This window comes from Drosophila mauritiana, chromosome 2R, assembly GCF_004382145.1.
Source record: "Drosophila mauritiana strain mau12 chromosome 2R, ASM438214v1, whole genome shotgun sequence".
Taxonomy (NCBI): domain Eukaryota; kingdom Metazoa; phylum Arthropoda; class Insecta; order Diptera; family Drosophilidae; genus Drosophila; species Drosophila mauritiana.
The window spans coordinates 18103742-18120131 of record NC_046668.1 but is presented as its reverse complement, the minus strand read 5'-3'; the positions used below and the strand labels follow the sequence as shown (position 1 = coordinate 18120131).

Sequence of the window (16390 nt, the reverse complement as noted above, 5' to 3'; positions counted from 1 at the left end):
CGAAGAACCCTTGCAGCTATTGCCGCATTATTAGCTGTCAGTAAACGGAATTGTCGCGTCGCGACGCGACTCAACTTTGTTCGAAACTCTCGTTTTTCTACCCGGCAACATTTTAACATAATTGGCCTTTATGTCATAAAGGCCGCTCGGCGAATCGTCGGGTGGGTGGCCCGCCGCCAATCACTTTTTACCACTCGCTAACCAATTTTGTATCTGCAACTTTGCGCTTGAATGCATGCAACAACTTCTGAAGACCCATTTGCCATCTCAATCCCAGTACCCCAATGCGAATCATCGCAGCCCCCACCTATCCGATCCATTTCGACCACCAGAAGCCCAGAACACAGCACCCAGAACAGGCCAGTTCGCTTGAGTTGTGTGTGCGTGGCTGCACTTCGGCAAGTTAATTTCGCAAAGGCACTAAAAAAATAATATTAAGCGGATGTCTTAGTAGTCTTTTGAGTGATATCCTGGAAAATATTATTTCAATTTAGACAAATACTTCAAGTAACCAACATTTATATTAGATGCACATGAAATTTTTACTTCAAAATGTATGCTGAAGGTGCCAAAGAATTTTGTATAAAAATATGTAGCAATATACATATATCATATATACGCGAACCTCAACTTTGTGTTCTATTTATCCCCTAGGAGTCCGCAACTACCCCACCTGAAAACAGGGTAGCTTCGATGGTAAAACGTAAACTCGTTTGCCTTTTCTTTGGCGCACAAAATGGCTTGGAAAATATTTTTCAATCACTTTAATTGTAGCCAAGCCCAAAGGATGGGTTCCGTGGGGCTGCGAGCCAGACATCAAATTGCATTTGTATATATAGAAAGTATGCGGGGTATTGGTTGCCCTGCCATATGTTGGCTGATTCCCGCCCCCTCTCCCTCCCTCTTTTTCCATAAACAAACTCCGGCAAGAGCAATGCAAATTTAATGTTGTCAAGCTGTCGTATCATGTTGAAATATGCGCAAGTGGGGGGGTTGGGTATCCCTTCAGACAGCCCCAAAGGCTGAAGGCAGAAGGCAAATGGAAAGGCGAAGTCGAATGTAGTCACATGTCCAACGGCCCAAGACGTAATACGAAACGCTACCCGTTCCACGGGTACCACCCGATATGCATACTTATATAGCTTACTTATTTTAAGATAATGCCGCCGAGCTGCAAAGAAAAAGGGTACAAATTTCCTGTGCTTCCGCTTTCGCCTGTCACTCCGTGGGTGGGGTGGGGTTGGTGCTGGGGTCGGATTGGGCTGGTGGGGTGTTTCCAGGATGCATGTGAAACGTGGTTATTATCGCCTGCAATGTCGCCCCATCCAGGAGCTTATTTAACTGCCGGGCATTTGTAATAAAACTCAAGCGCATAATTGTTTGCCATATTTCTGAAACCCGAAATGGCAAAAAGGAGGCACAGACAAAACCCCAACCCCATCTATTTCCTTCCGAGTTCGTGTCCTTTCTCCCCACTGCATATCCGTTTTCTTTGGGGGGTGCGGCGGCAACGCCAATTTATGAGCAGGTGGAATTTTTAAGTAGTATGTGCTGCCTCCGGGGAGTTTGTAGGTTGGCGTTGAGGTGATTTCTGAGCTGATTGCTTTCGAATTTTTGATGATGCTGCGGCGTTCTGGGCAGCGAGATGTGCATATCACACCGAACTATGCCCAACCCAACCCTCAACTCATTCGGTTTTATTGGATAGCAAAGTGTGTATGGGGGTCACGGCACTTTGTGGGCCAATTTGATTATGGAAATTACGGCCATTGCGGATGGGCAAAGAGAGAGACTCTCTAATGATAACACTTTACTTATGATTGGCTTAGTTGAAATCAAAAATGATCCTTACCAGTTGCTTACCTTTTGGGCCTGCTCTAAAATTCACCTTGGAAACATTTCTTAGATATGAATACATAAGTAAAACATTTAAATTATAGAATTTTCTTTGCTCAGCTTATCTGCTGCTTATGCAGCGCTCATTGCGCAGTCTAATCCCTGAAAATCGCGCTTACTTACAATTATAAGCATATTTGATGCATCCCTAACTCCAGCACCCTTATACGTAAGTAATTCCTTATCTCATTGCCGCCAAACTTCAATCCACGGCCAATCAATGTCGTTACGCATACGCCGCGTAAGCCGCATACATCCTGCCTCCAAGCACAACAAGTGCTCGGTTCGCAAGGACTGCGTCTTGTCTACGTTTTCCTCACAAAGGCGTCGCCAAGTCTCGCCTCCAGGGCCACGCCCCCCGCCAGCAGGGAACACGCCCACGATGGCGACACTTTCGCGCCCTTTTGTCAAGCTCTCCAGGACTGAAAGCTGCTTTATATGCACACGGCGTATTCATCAAAGTGGTTTTTATATTACGTGATATTTTCTGCTGCCTTTTCCGCTTAATTTTTTCGACGCTTCCACTTTTTTCTTTCCAAACAACAAAAATTTTGTTGACAATATTTTTCGCCTTATTTTTCGGTATCGTTCTTCCTGTTTTGTCTTGGCAAACTTTTCACTGTTTTTTGTGGGTGTGGCTGGCAAATGTTTTTTAGGTTTCCTAACGAATTCATAAATATTCAAAACACATTGAAAATTCTTTCTTTTTTGCCGTATAATTAGGTTTTAATCATCATCAGCTCCTCATTTTATGGGACAGCCTGTCAATAAGGCTGAGAAAGTTGCCACTAGGATTACAGCAATCAATTCTGACAAATCAGGCCAAATTGGCGGGCCTATAAGCCTGACAGAAAAGTGAGCATATACTTACATATTGCGGAATCCCCATTTCGGGCTGACTAATAAAATGCTCTGTCGCAGTGGAAGTGTTCTCAAAATTGATGTTCCTTCTTGCCCCTCCGCACAGCGAAATGCAGCAGCAATGACAATCCGAAGGACCAAAAAGGAGCGCAGGAGTTCAATCCGCCATTTCATCGACTGCTCGACGGCTTATCAACCTGGCTGGTGTGTCAGCAGCCGGCTGATGCATCGCATCAAAGGTTCCGCTCCACTCAGTACCGCTGCGCAATGTATCAACCTTTATATTGACTTTCATTCCGAAGCAGCTTTGGGGTCTTCGCATCAGAGGCACCTGCAACTATGCACTGAGAGAAGTTATCTTTCTCTTAGAACTTTACAATCGTAATGTCAAGGAGACCCCAAATTCTAGCCAAATTTCATATCGTACAGGCCTCAGATCCACCGGCTTCTTAGGATCTGCAATTTATTAGCTACACCTAATCTTTTTCCCTGTGCACCTCCATCTGAAACTGCATCTGCAACTGAGGGCGTTCGAATCCGCCACCCGGCGGTTTTTTGATTGAAATTGGAGATTGCAATTGCCCCGGCTCTGTGCCCCTGGCTTTCCACGCGAGTGTTCGTGGGTTTTTGGGAGTGTTTGGCTGTACGGCGGAAATTTGACTACGCCGCGATATGCGACCAGACAATTTAATACCCTCCGAAACGCCCGACGGCGGCTCAAATGCGGTTGGCAGCTTTCAGCCATCGGTTTCGTCTGGGGACAAGGACATCGGAAAGTGTGTAAGGTGCCAGGCTCCATGGGCAACACGAAATTAGTTTCTGATGGTTGCTAGCCTTCTTTCTGTTGGCCCTGCCAAAACACGGAAAGATGGAGATTGAATTTGGGAAAACAAGGTGGGATGCCGATGAAATTGCAGCTAAAGAAAATGTAGAGATCAACGCTAAAAATTAGGAAATAAATTATTACAGACCATTGGACATCGGGGAATATGTATATCAAAGGCGTATATAAATTTGCCAAAATCTAGATTCTAGAAATCTGGAACACAAGATGGCACTTTGCCAGATTTCATCTAGGTCGGCCACCCATAGCCAAAACCATCCTCCATTAGGCCTCAATTCTCTTTACTTTTCATTAGCCACTCCAATGCGAACACACCGTGCATTTTGTAATTTAATAACTCACGCAAGTAAATTAATTTAAAATCATATTTATAGCATTTTAGTTAATTAAATGCGCAAAACTGCGCCCCTCCCCTTTTCAGCTAGGTGAAAGTGTCAAATGCATGAATGTGGTTACTAATGTTGCTTTTGTTGTTGTAGTGTCTGTCTCACCAACACACAGATACTTGCTCACGCACACACACCTCTTTTTGCGAACCGCCTGCTTGCCGCGACATTTATGAACTTTATGAAGTCTGCTCCATAAATCATCTCTCCCATACTCTTTTCTATGGCAGGGCTGGCATTTGCTTAGGCGAATTTAATGAAAAAATGAATTTCGTATTCCCAGTGGGCTAAACAACGAGGCTAGGATACTCTAGATGAAGAACACTATTCAAAATTGTTTCTTGCCTAACCATAATATATCTTATAAGGTTATCTCAAAGTATGCTACAGATTATTTAGCAAGAAAGTTAAAAGTAATTCTGGTAAATTGAGCAACACAACTACTATTAGTAGATATGAAAACTCAACTGAACTAAAACCACTATTAGAATTCACTTTCCCTTTACGTTAGGGTATTTCCACATTCCCCGGTCCGTGGATTCCTCGCGAAAGTTGTCTGCACGAAAGCGAAAGATGAAATCATGCGGTCTGCCGGGTGCCTCCAAAGGTGAAGCACGGATTTGGGACTGGTATGGGTGGCTTGGGTGGCATGGGTGACTCGGTGCCTGAGTGGTGGTTGAGTGGTGCAGCATGTGTGCCACATGGCGCATTGCCGTATCCACGGCTACGACGACTGTTTGTTTGTCTCCTCGTTCGTGTTTTGTTCCTCTCTTCTTTTTTTAGCTATTTATATTATTTTTGAGACTTTGGCGCGCTGAATGGTTTATTATTTTGCGCTTATTTCTAATTTTTTCCGCATCATCTTGGATTTTATTCATCTCCTGCCGAGATTTATACCCAATACACTACATAGCGTGAGTGCTCCTGAGGGCTGCAAGTTAATGCGGCGCATTGTGTTGCCACATAGTTTCAGTTTCGCTGGGATTATGCAAAGTTATGCGGCCCCCAGACTCCCCGTCAATCTGGACCTGGCCAATAAACTGCAGAGCAGCCAACTCGTATACTCGTATAAAACAATTTGCCTACAAAGGAGCAAAAGCAGCCTCATTTTCGGGGGCCAGCAATTTAAAATTGTTTATAAAACACAGGGCGCAGCACACACATGAGCATAAAACTTGCACGGCAAGATTGCGAGGATGGGGAGCATCACTCCTGTTGCTGGGCCATTGGTCCTGGCCAGGCCGCAATAGCTCCCAGAGGTCGGCATTAAATTCTGCTGCTGGCCTATATAAGCCGGGACCGGGGTTTCGGAGTTTCGGGCCACGGGCCTAACTACACCATGGGGACAGCAATTGATGATGGTCTAAGACCCAAGATATGTAGCCGTGGCTGAGGCTGGAGCTGGATAGATGAAAACTGAGGCTGAGCCGTAAGCCTAAGCGAATGCTCCGGGATATAAAAGGACTTAGTCGCATGTTAACGCCACGCCTACGCAAATCCATAGCCGGAGCAGCGGCGGATTCAGGATCAGAAGCAGGAGCAACCACCCCGCAATGCACCGCATATCCTTGGGGTGAGATGATGCTCCCTGCTCCCTGCTTCCTGCTCCTGCTGTAGCTGATCCCCATCTCTGCCCATTATGAAGTCATAAACGCACATGCAGTCAGGCCAAAAATTGGAAGAGCCCATTGGGATGGGCCTGAGGGCAGCTCCATCTTCCTATGAAGATGGCCCCCCCGACTTTAGTCCGTTTCTTTGTTTTTTTAGCACATGTAAAAATACTTGTTATCAAGAAGAGGAACAGAGGGTGGGTCGACGAAAAAAAAAATTAAACAACGAGATGTGGACAATTTTTGGACAGAGCCCCGAGCTTAAACTGTTATTACCAGCGAGGAGTGGGCCGTCTGCTGTTTATGAGTTGTAAAGCCGTAGTCAGACAATAGCCCGAATAGCTGGCCACACACCAACACATGGCCGCTAAGCCGGAGGACATATTACGGGCCTGGTCTAGTTTGCTATTTTAAACAGCAGGACAAATCGGGGAAAGACCCCGACTGCCACACCCACTTTTTCGCCCACTCTGGCTGTCAATGGTCTGTGCTGGCTTCTTATGCCTGGCTGCATTTCATATTTATCCTGTGCCAGAATTTGTGGCTTTGGTTGAGGAGAAGCTAAGTTGGTGGGCAGCACAGGTCCTGCCAGGTGAATTATGTTATTTCGATTGCGCACTTTTTGCGTAGGCTCCTGAAATGGACGCACGAACCCTCCAGGGGAATAGAATTTTCAAGTAGAGCTAGGACAAATCTAACAAAACATGTTTTTGGACTTTCATTAAATTCATTTTAATTTTAGGTTTAACTTATATATAAATCATATATTAAAGTTGGTTGGTTTATTCTTTACTCACATTTGAACCTGTTGTTCCATATAGCCCGAGCTATTTTTTTTTTGACAAATTCGAGATTTCAATTGGCTTACCATTTTTGCTGTAAGATGAACCTCTGTTGCTGGCAATATTGCTAATGCCCTTGGGGCGTTAAACTAATTGAATCGCTTGCCTGCCCGCGGACCACTTTTTTTTGATGAGCCTTCGATCTTAAATTTCCTTGGCTCGACTATATCACAAAGGCCACGCGTCAATTATACTGAAGTAGATGTAAAATGTATTTTAAAAGCTTGGCCAATATTATTTTACCATGCGCACTGGATTTCACCGGGGCCAATCGCGTTAGCGTTTCGTAGTCCGGACTTGGGCGCGTGTTCCTTCCGGTTTGGCAGCACGTGCCTGGATTCCGGAGTCCGGAGAAATGGCCCAACATTCCGTCCGGGGGCTTAAAGAGAAACTTTAAGCCGGGTTGGCCGAACTACTCGCTCGGGCGGAGGAAAATGGAAAAACGGATCGAGTCGAGCGCTTCCAACACATTTTTGGCATACTTCACACAATCTACTGATGAAGTCAACTGGAAAACTCGCATAGCTTTGATGTTTCGACAGCAATTGCAATGTGTACACACGGATACACACCTACAAACACTCAAAGGATGCCATTTGTTCGAATGTCCTTTGGCGCAATTCAAAGCCCGCAACTTCAAAGCCCAAAAACTACGTTTTGTGGACCGCAGATGTTGTGGCCAAGTGGCCCATGCGAAAGGGGCCACTAAATAGTAATTTACTAAATTAGTTTGTTCTTCTAATTACCAACTGTGAGATGGCAAGCCGGCCAACTAAAGCCGGCTCCTTGCCCACTGAGAGCTATTACATTTTTTGCAATTACTCTAAAAGGATTTCAATTAGCCTTTGAAAACGCATTAAAGTAAATGAAAATATCCGCACCACGCGAATATTATATGAAATATATAATAATATTGATAGTGCTAATAGGTATTATAGCAACATTAGCCGCACTGCTTGTGCAAAAAAGCCAATTACCATAAAACCCTACAAATGCAATTACGAAATATCCGAATTATCTAACAGCCATTGGGACAGTGAATCCCTTTCGTTCCAATTAAAATATGCACAAGGGTGAGCGTGAAAATTAATCAAGGTATTTTCAACGAAAATTGCAGTGCAGTAAATTGGCAAATTGTTCAGTTGACCCATACGTTAATAGCCTTTGATCATTCTAAACAAATGCATGCCGATAATAATCACCCGAAAATGAACAATAAATTATGCATAATTAAGCAGATATCAGCAGTAATTATTAAACATCTGAACGTGTTTTGTTACCTGACATTCTAATGCCCTGCCAAGCTTGGAACCTTAGCTTAATTATTGCTTAATTTGTAGGAGAAGTGAAATAATTAAGCAATGTAAACAATTATTTCTTGAACTCAGCACTTTCGCCGATGTTTATAAAACAAGCTTGGGAACTTCTAATGATCGCAGAAACAATATTTCAAAAATCGAGGGAATGCAAATTGTAATACTTAAGGTTTCTCTTCAAAATTTCCTATTTAGAATAAGCCGTGCACTTTTCAGTTTAACTGTATGGATTCTTCAGAATGCATTGCTATTTAAGGCAAAAATAAAGAGTCTTTCCTAATAGTAATTATTCCGACCTTTAGGTTAGACACCTTGACAGTGGCATTAACTTTTGGAGTTAGTCAGTCAGCGTGACCAATGCGTCTCTGCTTTTAGTGATAATCAATATGCGGCACAATAAGAATTGACAAATTCAAAGCGTCACGCAAAGTGCTAACCGAACTATAAAAACCGATGTAATTTTAGCTAGCGATTAGTAAACGAAAAAGTGAACTAAAATGAGGGCTACATTCGCATTGACTCTGTTGCTCGGCTGCCTTTCAGGAATTTTGGCGGTAAGTTGGCTATTTCACTGCATCAGAGAAAAAAGAATTAAATATGAATACCAATTATGATGCACAGGAGCAAGCCAACATAGACAGCTCGGTGTCCAAGGAACTGGTGACGGGTTGCCTCAAGGAAAACGGCGTCACTCCCCAGGATCTGGCTGACTTGCAATCGGGCAAGGTGAAGGCCGAGGATGCCAAGGACAATGTCAAGTGCTCCTCTCAGTGCATTCTGGTTAAGAGCGGGTTCATGGACTCCACAGGCAAACTGCTGACCGACAAGGTTAAGTCTTACTATGCGAACTCGAACTTTAAGGAAGTCATCGAAAGGGATTTGGACAGGTGCAGCGCGATCAAGGGAGCTAACGCATGTGACACGGCTTTCCAGATACTATCCTGCTTCCAGACAGCCAATTAGGGCCTTAACAATCCCACCAATCGGTAGAAAAGTAGAGTTTAATCCTTCCAAGAGCAATAAAGGCTTGCAGTAGAAATTAATATATCAAACACATTAATTCCAAAAGGTAGAAAAGTGCATTTTATTCAACAAACAAATTTAAATGGGTTAGACCTACAATTTGATCAGATAGAACTAGTTCTGTTAATTTAGAACAGAATAGCGCCTAAAACAATATATATGGAAGAATCTTACACTGCCTACCCCTATCATTTATATTTCCTTTTCCTAAAACTTTACCATTTCAGTTCCCTTACTTATTTATTCCCTTTTGACCCTCTTAGCCTTTTTGGTGGCTAATTTGTGAAATATTCCCAAAGCATCTGTGAAATGCTAGCAATTTAATTATTACGAACCGCTTTGGCAAAAAGGCAAACAGAGCACTCATAAAATCATAGCCATCGGCAACAATTTCAATCGAATTGTCAGGGTCGGGACACTCTTTGCTATTCCCCAACTCGGCAACCCCATGTTTTTGTTATCGAAGACAAACTAAGTTTTCATATATAAATAGACGCTGCCGGCTGGATTCTCAGCGATTTTTGGGGGCAGGCTACATATTGTATTCCGAGGAATTTTTAATTTCTTCATTGTGAAAATATTTATTGAAACCGAACATCGCCAAAGGCACCGAAAAGTTGACGGAGCCCTCGCACCAGGCGGCTATAAGGGGGCCAAAAGAAAAACAAGAGCCCGAAAATTGCGCAACGCGATAAGTTCAATGGTATCGGTATATCTCCAGATGGAAAGCTAAAAATGAGAAGTTGGCTGCCCGGGTTACTGGCTTTAAAGGAGCTCAGTTGCAGCTTAAAGGAAAGTTCGGGTTCGGGCCAAGGGGTTTCCTGGACAGCTCCGGTAATAGCCACTGAAACCTGGGCAAACAAATTGAATGAAATCAACTCGTTAAAAAGTAAATAACTCTGATGAATGGCTGAAATGCACAAAGAGCCGGGCAAGCTGCTTCCAGGTGGGTCGGTAGGAGCAAAAGGGCTGCCAGTCAATTGAAAATGAAATACAAATAAAAATGCAAACAACTGGGCAACGCATCGGCCACATACAAATGTTGGCTAAGCAGCAGGCTCCAGGATATGCAGCCGAAGGATGTCTGTGTCTGGACTGTCCTGGAATGGCCGAGGAAATTAGTAGAGCCGTGCACAAAAGGAGCTAGAAATGTTGAAAATAGCAGAAGGAAATGGGCTGTAAGCCGCCGCAAGTCTTCCAGCCAACAAGCCAGGACATCGCCTGCTGCGGGAAAAAGGAGTAGGCGATGGAGCTGGAGGTAGATGTTTTCCTTTCACATTCATCGATGAACTTTCAATAACAGAACTTTAGTTTGCCGATTTTTTCTGGCCACCGGGCTTCCTTCGCTTTTCATGCACCCCTTTTTTCAAGGATGTGACATTGAATTGCACTGGTTGCCAGCTGGAAAGTTTGAGCCCTGAGATGGTTTTGGCCAGGGCCTGGAAAAGTTGTTGCTAAAAAGTTACTTTGCGGGGGATAAGAGCTCTCGAACCCAGTTGCAAACTCATCGGGTTAAGAAGAGATCTGGAAAATAAGCGTATATATCTTTCATCGCATAAAATATTTATGTATTAAGTAATATACATATTTGACTTCTTTCTGGGGTTTCAAAAGGCTGAAAATTAGTGCACACAGCGCAAATTTGAACGTCATGGAACAATTATATAAAGTAATCACAGGCTTTTAAAATAAACACAACAATTAAAGGTTTAATGCTTAGGACACAAATTTTATAAGAAGAAATGGAAGCATGAATCAATTTTTCTCAGCGTAAACACCTTCCTACTTATAATCCGTCAGTTTCACACCCAAAGTCATGAGCTTAATTACATACCACGAGGAGTTCAGTGAGCAGGATCGCTGATTTGGACGTTGCCAAGGCAACATGCCCTTCACTAGCTTCCTTGCCGCTGCTGTTGACAATTTCCAGGAAACTGCTTGGCATTCAGATTTCGCATCGACTTCACCTTCCGACCGCAGTTTATTAAAAGCTAAACAGCCACGCTGCTGATGCTGCTGCCAATGGCAAAAGCAGGAAATATGCACAGACCGTGATAGACTAAGGGAAATGCAGAAATACCCCGAAAAACCCAACTCCACTCGAATCCAATCCCAGCTCGGCATCAGCCAAGTCAAAACCCATTCAACAACAGTTTCGCATAATTGTAAATTCAAGTGGAAATGAATGAATTTACGCTGAACTCGACAGAAAATACCAGCAAACGAATGTTGCTTTTGCTATCGCTTTTGCTGGGCTGTTGCTTTTGCTGTTGCCGAGCAGGTACCAAATGCACAGAGAGAAAATGTATGTTGAATGGAAATTATTTTAAAATATCCATTAAAATTCTCGACAAAATAATCAGTCTAGATCTAGGGATTACAGAAATGTACCAAATTTTTAACAATTAAGTCTACAAAGCATGCTACAAACTCATTTCTTTCATTTAGCAATTCTTCGGGTGTAACAGGTAACTGCGAAGAAGGTAACGGATGCTGATGGCGATGGCTAACGGTAACGTTTCCCAATGGCGCGCAAACAATATGGCGTCCTCGTCGAGGTCGAGGTTGCAAAATGGGCGGTGGGTGTTGGAAGGGCGCTGGAAGTGGGAGTGGCGCATTTGAGGGCTGGGCGCCCCGTTAGCTGTGGCGGAATCACGTTGCCTGCATATTTTCATTCATTCGGCTCAGCGTCAACGTCTGCCGACGACTGCAAAAGTTATGGAATGCATAACGGGATGGCTGTGTACTCCGTGTTCTGGCGGCGCTCCCCCCTATGTATTTGCACTTTTGTGTATCTGGCGGATCCAACAGCGCCGGGATGTGCACACTTCTTGTTGCCCTGTTGGCTTACCCTTCAAGTATTTACGCCTTTATTTATTTAACATTTCAATTGCATATTTTCGCACAAAAGCGCGTGCCGTGCCATGCCGAAAGGATGATGGTCCGATCCGATCCCCTAGCTCTGCCATGTCAATGCCCACCGCCGACCTCAAAGGGTTAATTCGAATGCTTGTGGGGGCTTAGCTCACACAAATATCTGAAGGTCCTGCACGTTTCCATGGGCGTGACCCATGCTAAATTGTCCAGAGCCAGTGTCATTCACTTCGGGTTCAAAAGTTTTCAAGAGCGGCTTGAGTTCCGCAGTAAATGAGATGCAAATATTATGGTCCACAAATCTCTTTGAGCATCCAATTTGAGCACATTTTCTATATATACTTTCAAATAAAATAAAGATATTGTATTTCACTGGAAAATAGCTTAAATATTGAACGAAATTAAGCCAAGACTTTTTTTAGAAAATAAATTGGAAAGCATGTAACTACTTTGAGTCAAAACACTCGATTATTGCTCGATAAAAACTACTATAAAATTTGTTTGCAACTGACAGATTGATGGGCATGTCGAACATCACACCTTGCAACAAAAGTGTTTCCACAACACTTTCATTTTTCTTTAAACTGTCATCCCTTATACCATTTCGTCATCATGATTTCTATCATGAGCGATGATGCTGTTTCCATAGCGATTTCCACCGGCGCCCAAGAGTATGCAATACAATAGATGGATTTTTCACAAGTGGTGCCGCATTCAACTTAGTTTTTGGGGCTCTTTTAGGCTGTTTCTCGACTGCTTCTGCTGGTGACATCGATTGTTATTGTTGGGCAAACAATGGCAAACATTGCCAAATACATTTGCCAGTGCCGCCAGCGAATATCTATGCGTATGTTTGCACTTCGCTCGAGATAAAGTCGGATTCGGAGTCGGAGAATGATGCCAAGATTGATGGTTCCTCCTAAATGATACCTGATTGAGTGTGTGGGTGTTTTTGCCTCTGCATATTCAATATTGTCAGGGGCTCAGGACTCGTACCGCTTAAGTGTCATTTTGTGTTCTCGACACGCATTTTATGCCAGGCTGGCAAAGTTTTCCACGGCCCAAAGACACGCGCGATGAAATAAGAATAAGTTTGCGTATGGGATATGGTATATGGTGTGTAGGATCTCTCCAACGTCCCAAGATGCCGCTGACACTGAGTGAGATAAATGGTGACAAGTTTGTAGGCCAATTTGCGCACTAAACCGTCTAAAAGGCGCCACACACATACACACACATGCTCATGGGGCATAACCAATTTCATCCGTCGTCGATGGCTCACACAATTAAGTTTGCGGGGCACCAAAATAAAATGCAGCATGCTGCAATTTCGCCTTCGAGTTGCATTTCACAGATGAGTGGATCTTGGTTGGGGGGGATCTGGGATCTGGAGCTATATAGCTGCTATAGCCTACTAACGGTTGTTCGCGCTGCCTGGGCTTCTTGCTAACTTTGGCTCACAGCGCTTGTCGTAATTTTCGCGCCATCAATTTGAAATTACTTGTAGCGCTAGTTCTGGGCGAATTACATGCTTCATTGGGCCTTTGCCGCCTTTGTCGATTGAAGACGATGGCGAACTCCAGCCAGTCAGCCAAACGCCAGGTGCTCCATGACTGCTGGCCATGGCCATGGAATGCAGCTGCGATTTTAGCATAAGTAGCGCAAATTGTATGCATTTCGAGCTAAGAGCGAACGATGGAACGCCCCGACAATCGCAGCGCAATTACCGATAAATGGGAAGCTGGCTTTCATCCACTTAACGCTTGTTATGGCAGCTTTACAAAGTGTTGATTCTCCGGCACTGCAAATTAGATAACTGGCAAAGTGTGGAAAGGCAACTTATTATGTAAGCTGATTATCCAAAGGAAATGTCTTCAGATTGCACACCAAATAGTATCGATAGCCAATGATACGGATTATGGCCTGGGGTAATCTAATTTATTCAATTGGTCAATAAGATTTTGAATTTTACGTAATGCACAGATTGGCTTATATCTCTAGAGTAAGAGGTATAAGAGAATTTTTTTGTTTTATTAAAATATCAAAAAATAGTTTAACACCTCTTTTTTATAATTTCATAATGACCTAATACTAATAATATATGTACAACAAAGGTTTCTTTTACGTACGTTAATAAACTTGGCTTAAAACTGATTTCTCACGATTTCGCCCTTAACCGGTAAACTGACTTATGAAAGTTGTAAGATTTCGCAACTGACCAGTTTACCCCAACGATTAATCCACCCTTAGCCAGTATGCACAGAGTCACCAGGACCCACCTTTCAAATGAAAAATAAAAAAACCCAAAGCAGTACAGGCTACCAAGAAGAAACAAGCCATCCTCACGCTCATTTCTGGCCACAATTTATGCCTCGGAAGCTCCTTGAAGCGGGACACGCAACCCAGCCCTCGCATTCCGAGCCCTTGGGCACGATGAAATAAAACCAAAAGGATAAAAACTGAAGCAGCAAACTGCATTCATCTGCTCACAATACTCGCTACCTACACAAGTACAAACAAGCGTTGGCGTGCCTCTCGGGATTCCAAATGGTGGGGTAATGGAACGGGGTCGGGATACTTGGCGTATACTTTGTGCCACGACTACTTTTTACTTTTCTTTAACATTATTTTGCACTTTTCAATTAAAAAAGTGCGCACCCCACGCAGCCAGGGAGCCAGAGCACCAGTATACCCGTCAGACACAAGCCAACAAACTACGGCAAAGGGCAAAAGTAACCCCAAAAGCGGTCGAAACACACCGTTCTCCAAAGGGGGCGGAGAGGTGCCGAAGAGGAGGTGGGGCGTGCCAGCTGCCATAATTATAATTTCTTAATGCAAATAAAAACCCGCTGTGCTGATTTCTCGCTTTTGTAGAGAGCCACAATTTAAACATTATGGACTTTTACTTGGACGCTTCGTGTTGGCTCTTTCACTTCTGGAAATGCCCTATATATTCGATAGTGCGGCTTGGATACATTTACCTTTCTCAGCATTTTATTTAATATAATCATCTATAAAAATGTTAATAACAAATTATATTAATGCGAAGAAATATCTAGGGTTTGAAAGTATGTATCATTATTTATTTATTTATTTATTATGATAGATAGAATAGTTTACAAAACTAGACTAACTTAGATAGTATAGCATTAGCTATCATTATATTTTATTTGATTCCTTACTTTTGAACACCTTTTAAAGTATTTTCAATATCCGATTGATAGAGCTCTTCACTATAAATTTAATTCAACCTTCGTATATACAGTATTATTTAATGTTTCTCGGGTATGTACATTTTTAAAGGTATTTCGCCAGAGATCTCATCAAAAATTACCAATAACAATGGTAGCTCCAACAAAGGGTGTACCGCTTTCAACTTATCGCTCAAATATACTGCAATCTCACGGTTGTTTTTCTTTTCCCTGCGCATTACCAAAGAAAAAGTGAAAAGGAAGGGTTAAATGGGAATTTCTGCTGTTCCTGTTTCAGAATCCTGTCCCCTTCTTGTGTTCCTCGTTCTGTCCGTGCTCCTGGTTTTCCCGCCCTGGTCGCCCACCGATGTTGACCATTGTGGCCATTGCAGTGCCAACAAACGTGCATAGTTAATGAGCGAAATAAAAACCTGTGGCCCCTTTGCCGCAAACACACACATCGCACACACACACACAACGCACACAGCCATTCGCACACATTTAAGGACATGGCTTTTCAGCGCCGTGCGCAATGAGCTTACGTGGCGTATAATTAATATTAAATGTTATACTTATAAATTAAATAAAATGGCGCAACTGAAGCTGCCTGCCCGGCTGCTCCTTCTTTCAACCACACGATTGATGACCTGGCCGTCAACCAGTCAGACCAAATATATAGCCCATATATGTATGTGTGTATGTTCTGGGAATATACTTATGTACTTGGGGATTTCTGTGTTTGTGGGTCCCATTACTATATCCTCGCGTTATAAATGTGTGTTTGCCAAGTTTGACTTGCTACTTGCGCCACTTCCGCTGTGCGGAAAAATGCTTTTGATTTGATTTTCACCAAATGTCAACTTGACGTCACGTCGTTCGTCTGTGAAGGGAAAGCGGAAAAGCGGGAAAGCGGACGTCGTCGTTGTCGCCGCCTTTGTTGTGCCGATTCAACTGCATGATTTATTGTTTTGATGAAATTGCGTGTAAACAATTTAGTGGCTGGTTGGCGCCAAAAGCCCAAGTAAAGTCCTCCCACTCTTAAAGTCTATGGACTTTTAAAAGACTTTATTTAAGGTTAAATGTGGCTATAATTCATGGCCAACAAAGTTGCATAGTTTCAGAATTCTTCGCAAAAGATTTCATCGAAGTTTACTTAGTTGATGGATTACAGTGCCAAAACGAGATGTTATTTTAGAGATGCTTTAGATGCTATGTTGGGAAAATAATAATTTTACGATACTCTAGTTCAGTGGCAGGCTTAAATGACAATTGCTGAACTTTTATCCTTGCAAATGAACCGCAATCGTTGTATATATGAAACTTCCATTCCGATATTGCAGCCACAGAACACGCAAAGATGTCAAAAGGAATGGAGTCAGACCACACGAGCTCTCCTCGATGGGAAAAGCCCTTAGTTATGGGGCAGTTAAAGCTGCAAGTTAACCACAAAACTGAACGCAGCATCGTGTGCAATTCCGACTACCAATAAATATGCCATAACAATAAGCAAGGCGGGCTAAAATCCGATTACTCTGGCCCGGCAAATG

General features: G+C 43.2%; 1 protein-coding gene across 1 annotated transcript; it reads left to right on the top strand.

Annotated features, from left to right (window-relative positions):
* The first annotated feature begins 8201 nt into the window (after positions 1–8201).
* LOC117136698 (general odorant-binding protein 56h) lies at positions 8202–8815 on the top strand. Its single transcript, XM_033297716.1, has 2 exons — positions 8202–8309; positions 8377–8815. Exons 1-2 carry the CDS (start codon positions 8253–8255, stop codon positions 8716–8718), a joined length of 399 nt encoding a protein of 132 aa, XP_033153607.1. The 5' UTR covers positions 8202–8252; the 3' UTR covers positions 8719–8815.
* Positions 8816–16390: the final 7575 nt, after the last annotated feature.

What these genes read in the sequence shown, in the direction of transcription:
- LOC117136698 (XM_033297716.1), top strand. Translation starts at nt 8,253, where the DNA reads ATGAGGGCTACATTCGCATTGACTCTGTTGCTCGGCTGCCTTTCAGGA. An exon ending in GCCTTTCAGGAATTTTGGCG is followed by an intron (nt 8,310 to 8,376) that starts GTAAGTTGGCTA and finishes TATGATGCACAG; the next exon opens with GAGCAAGCCAACATAGACAG.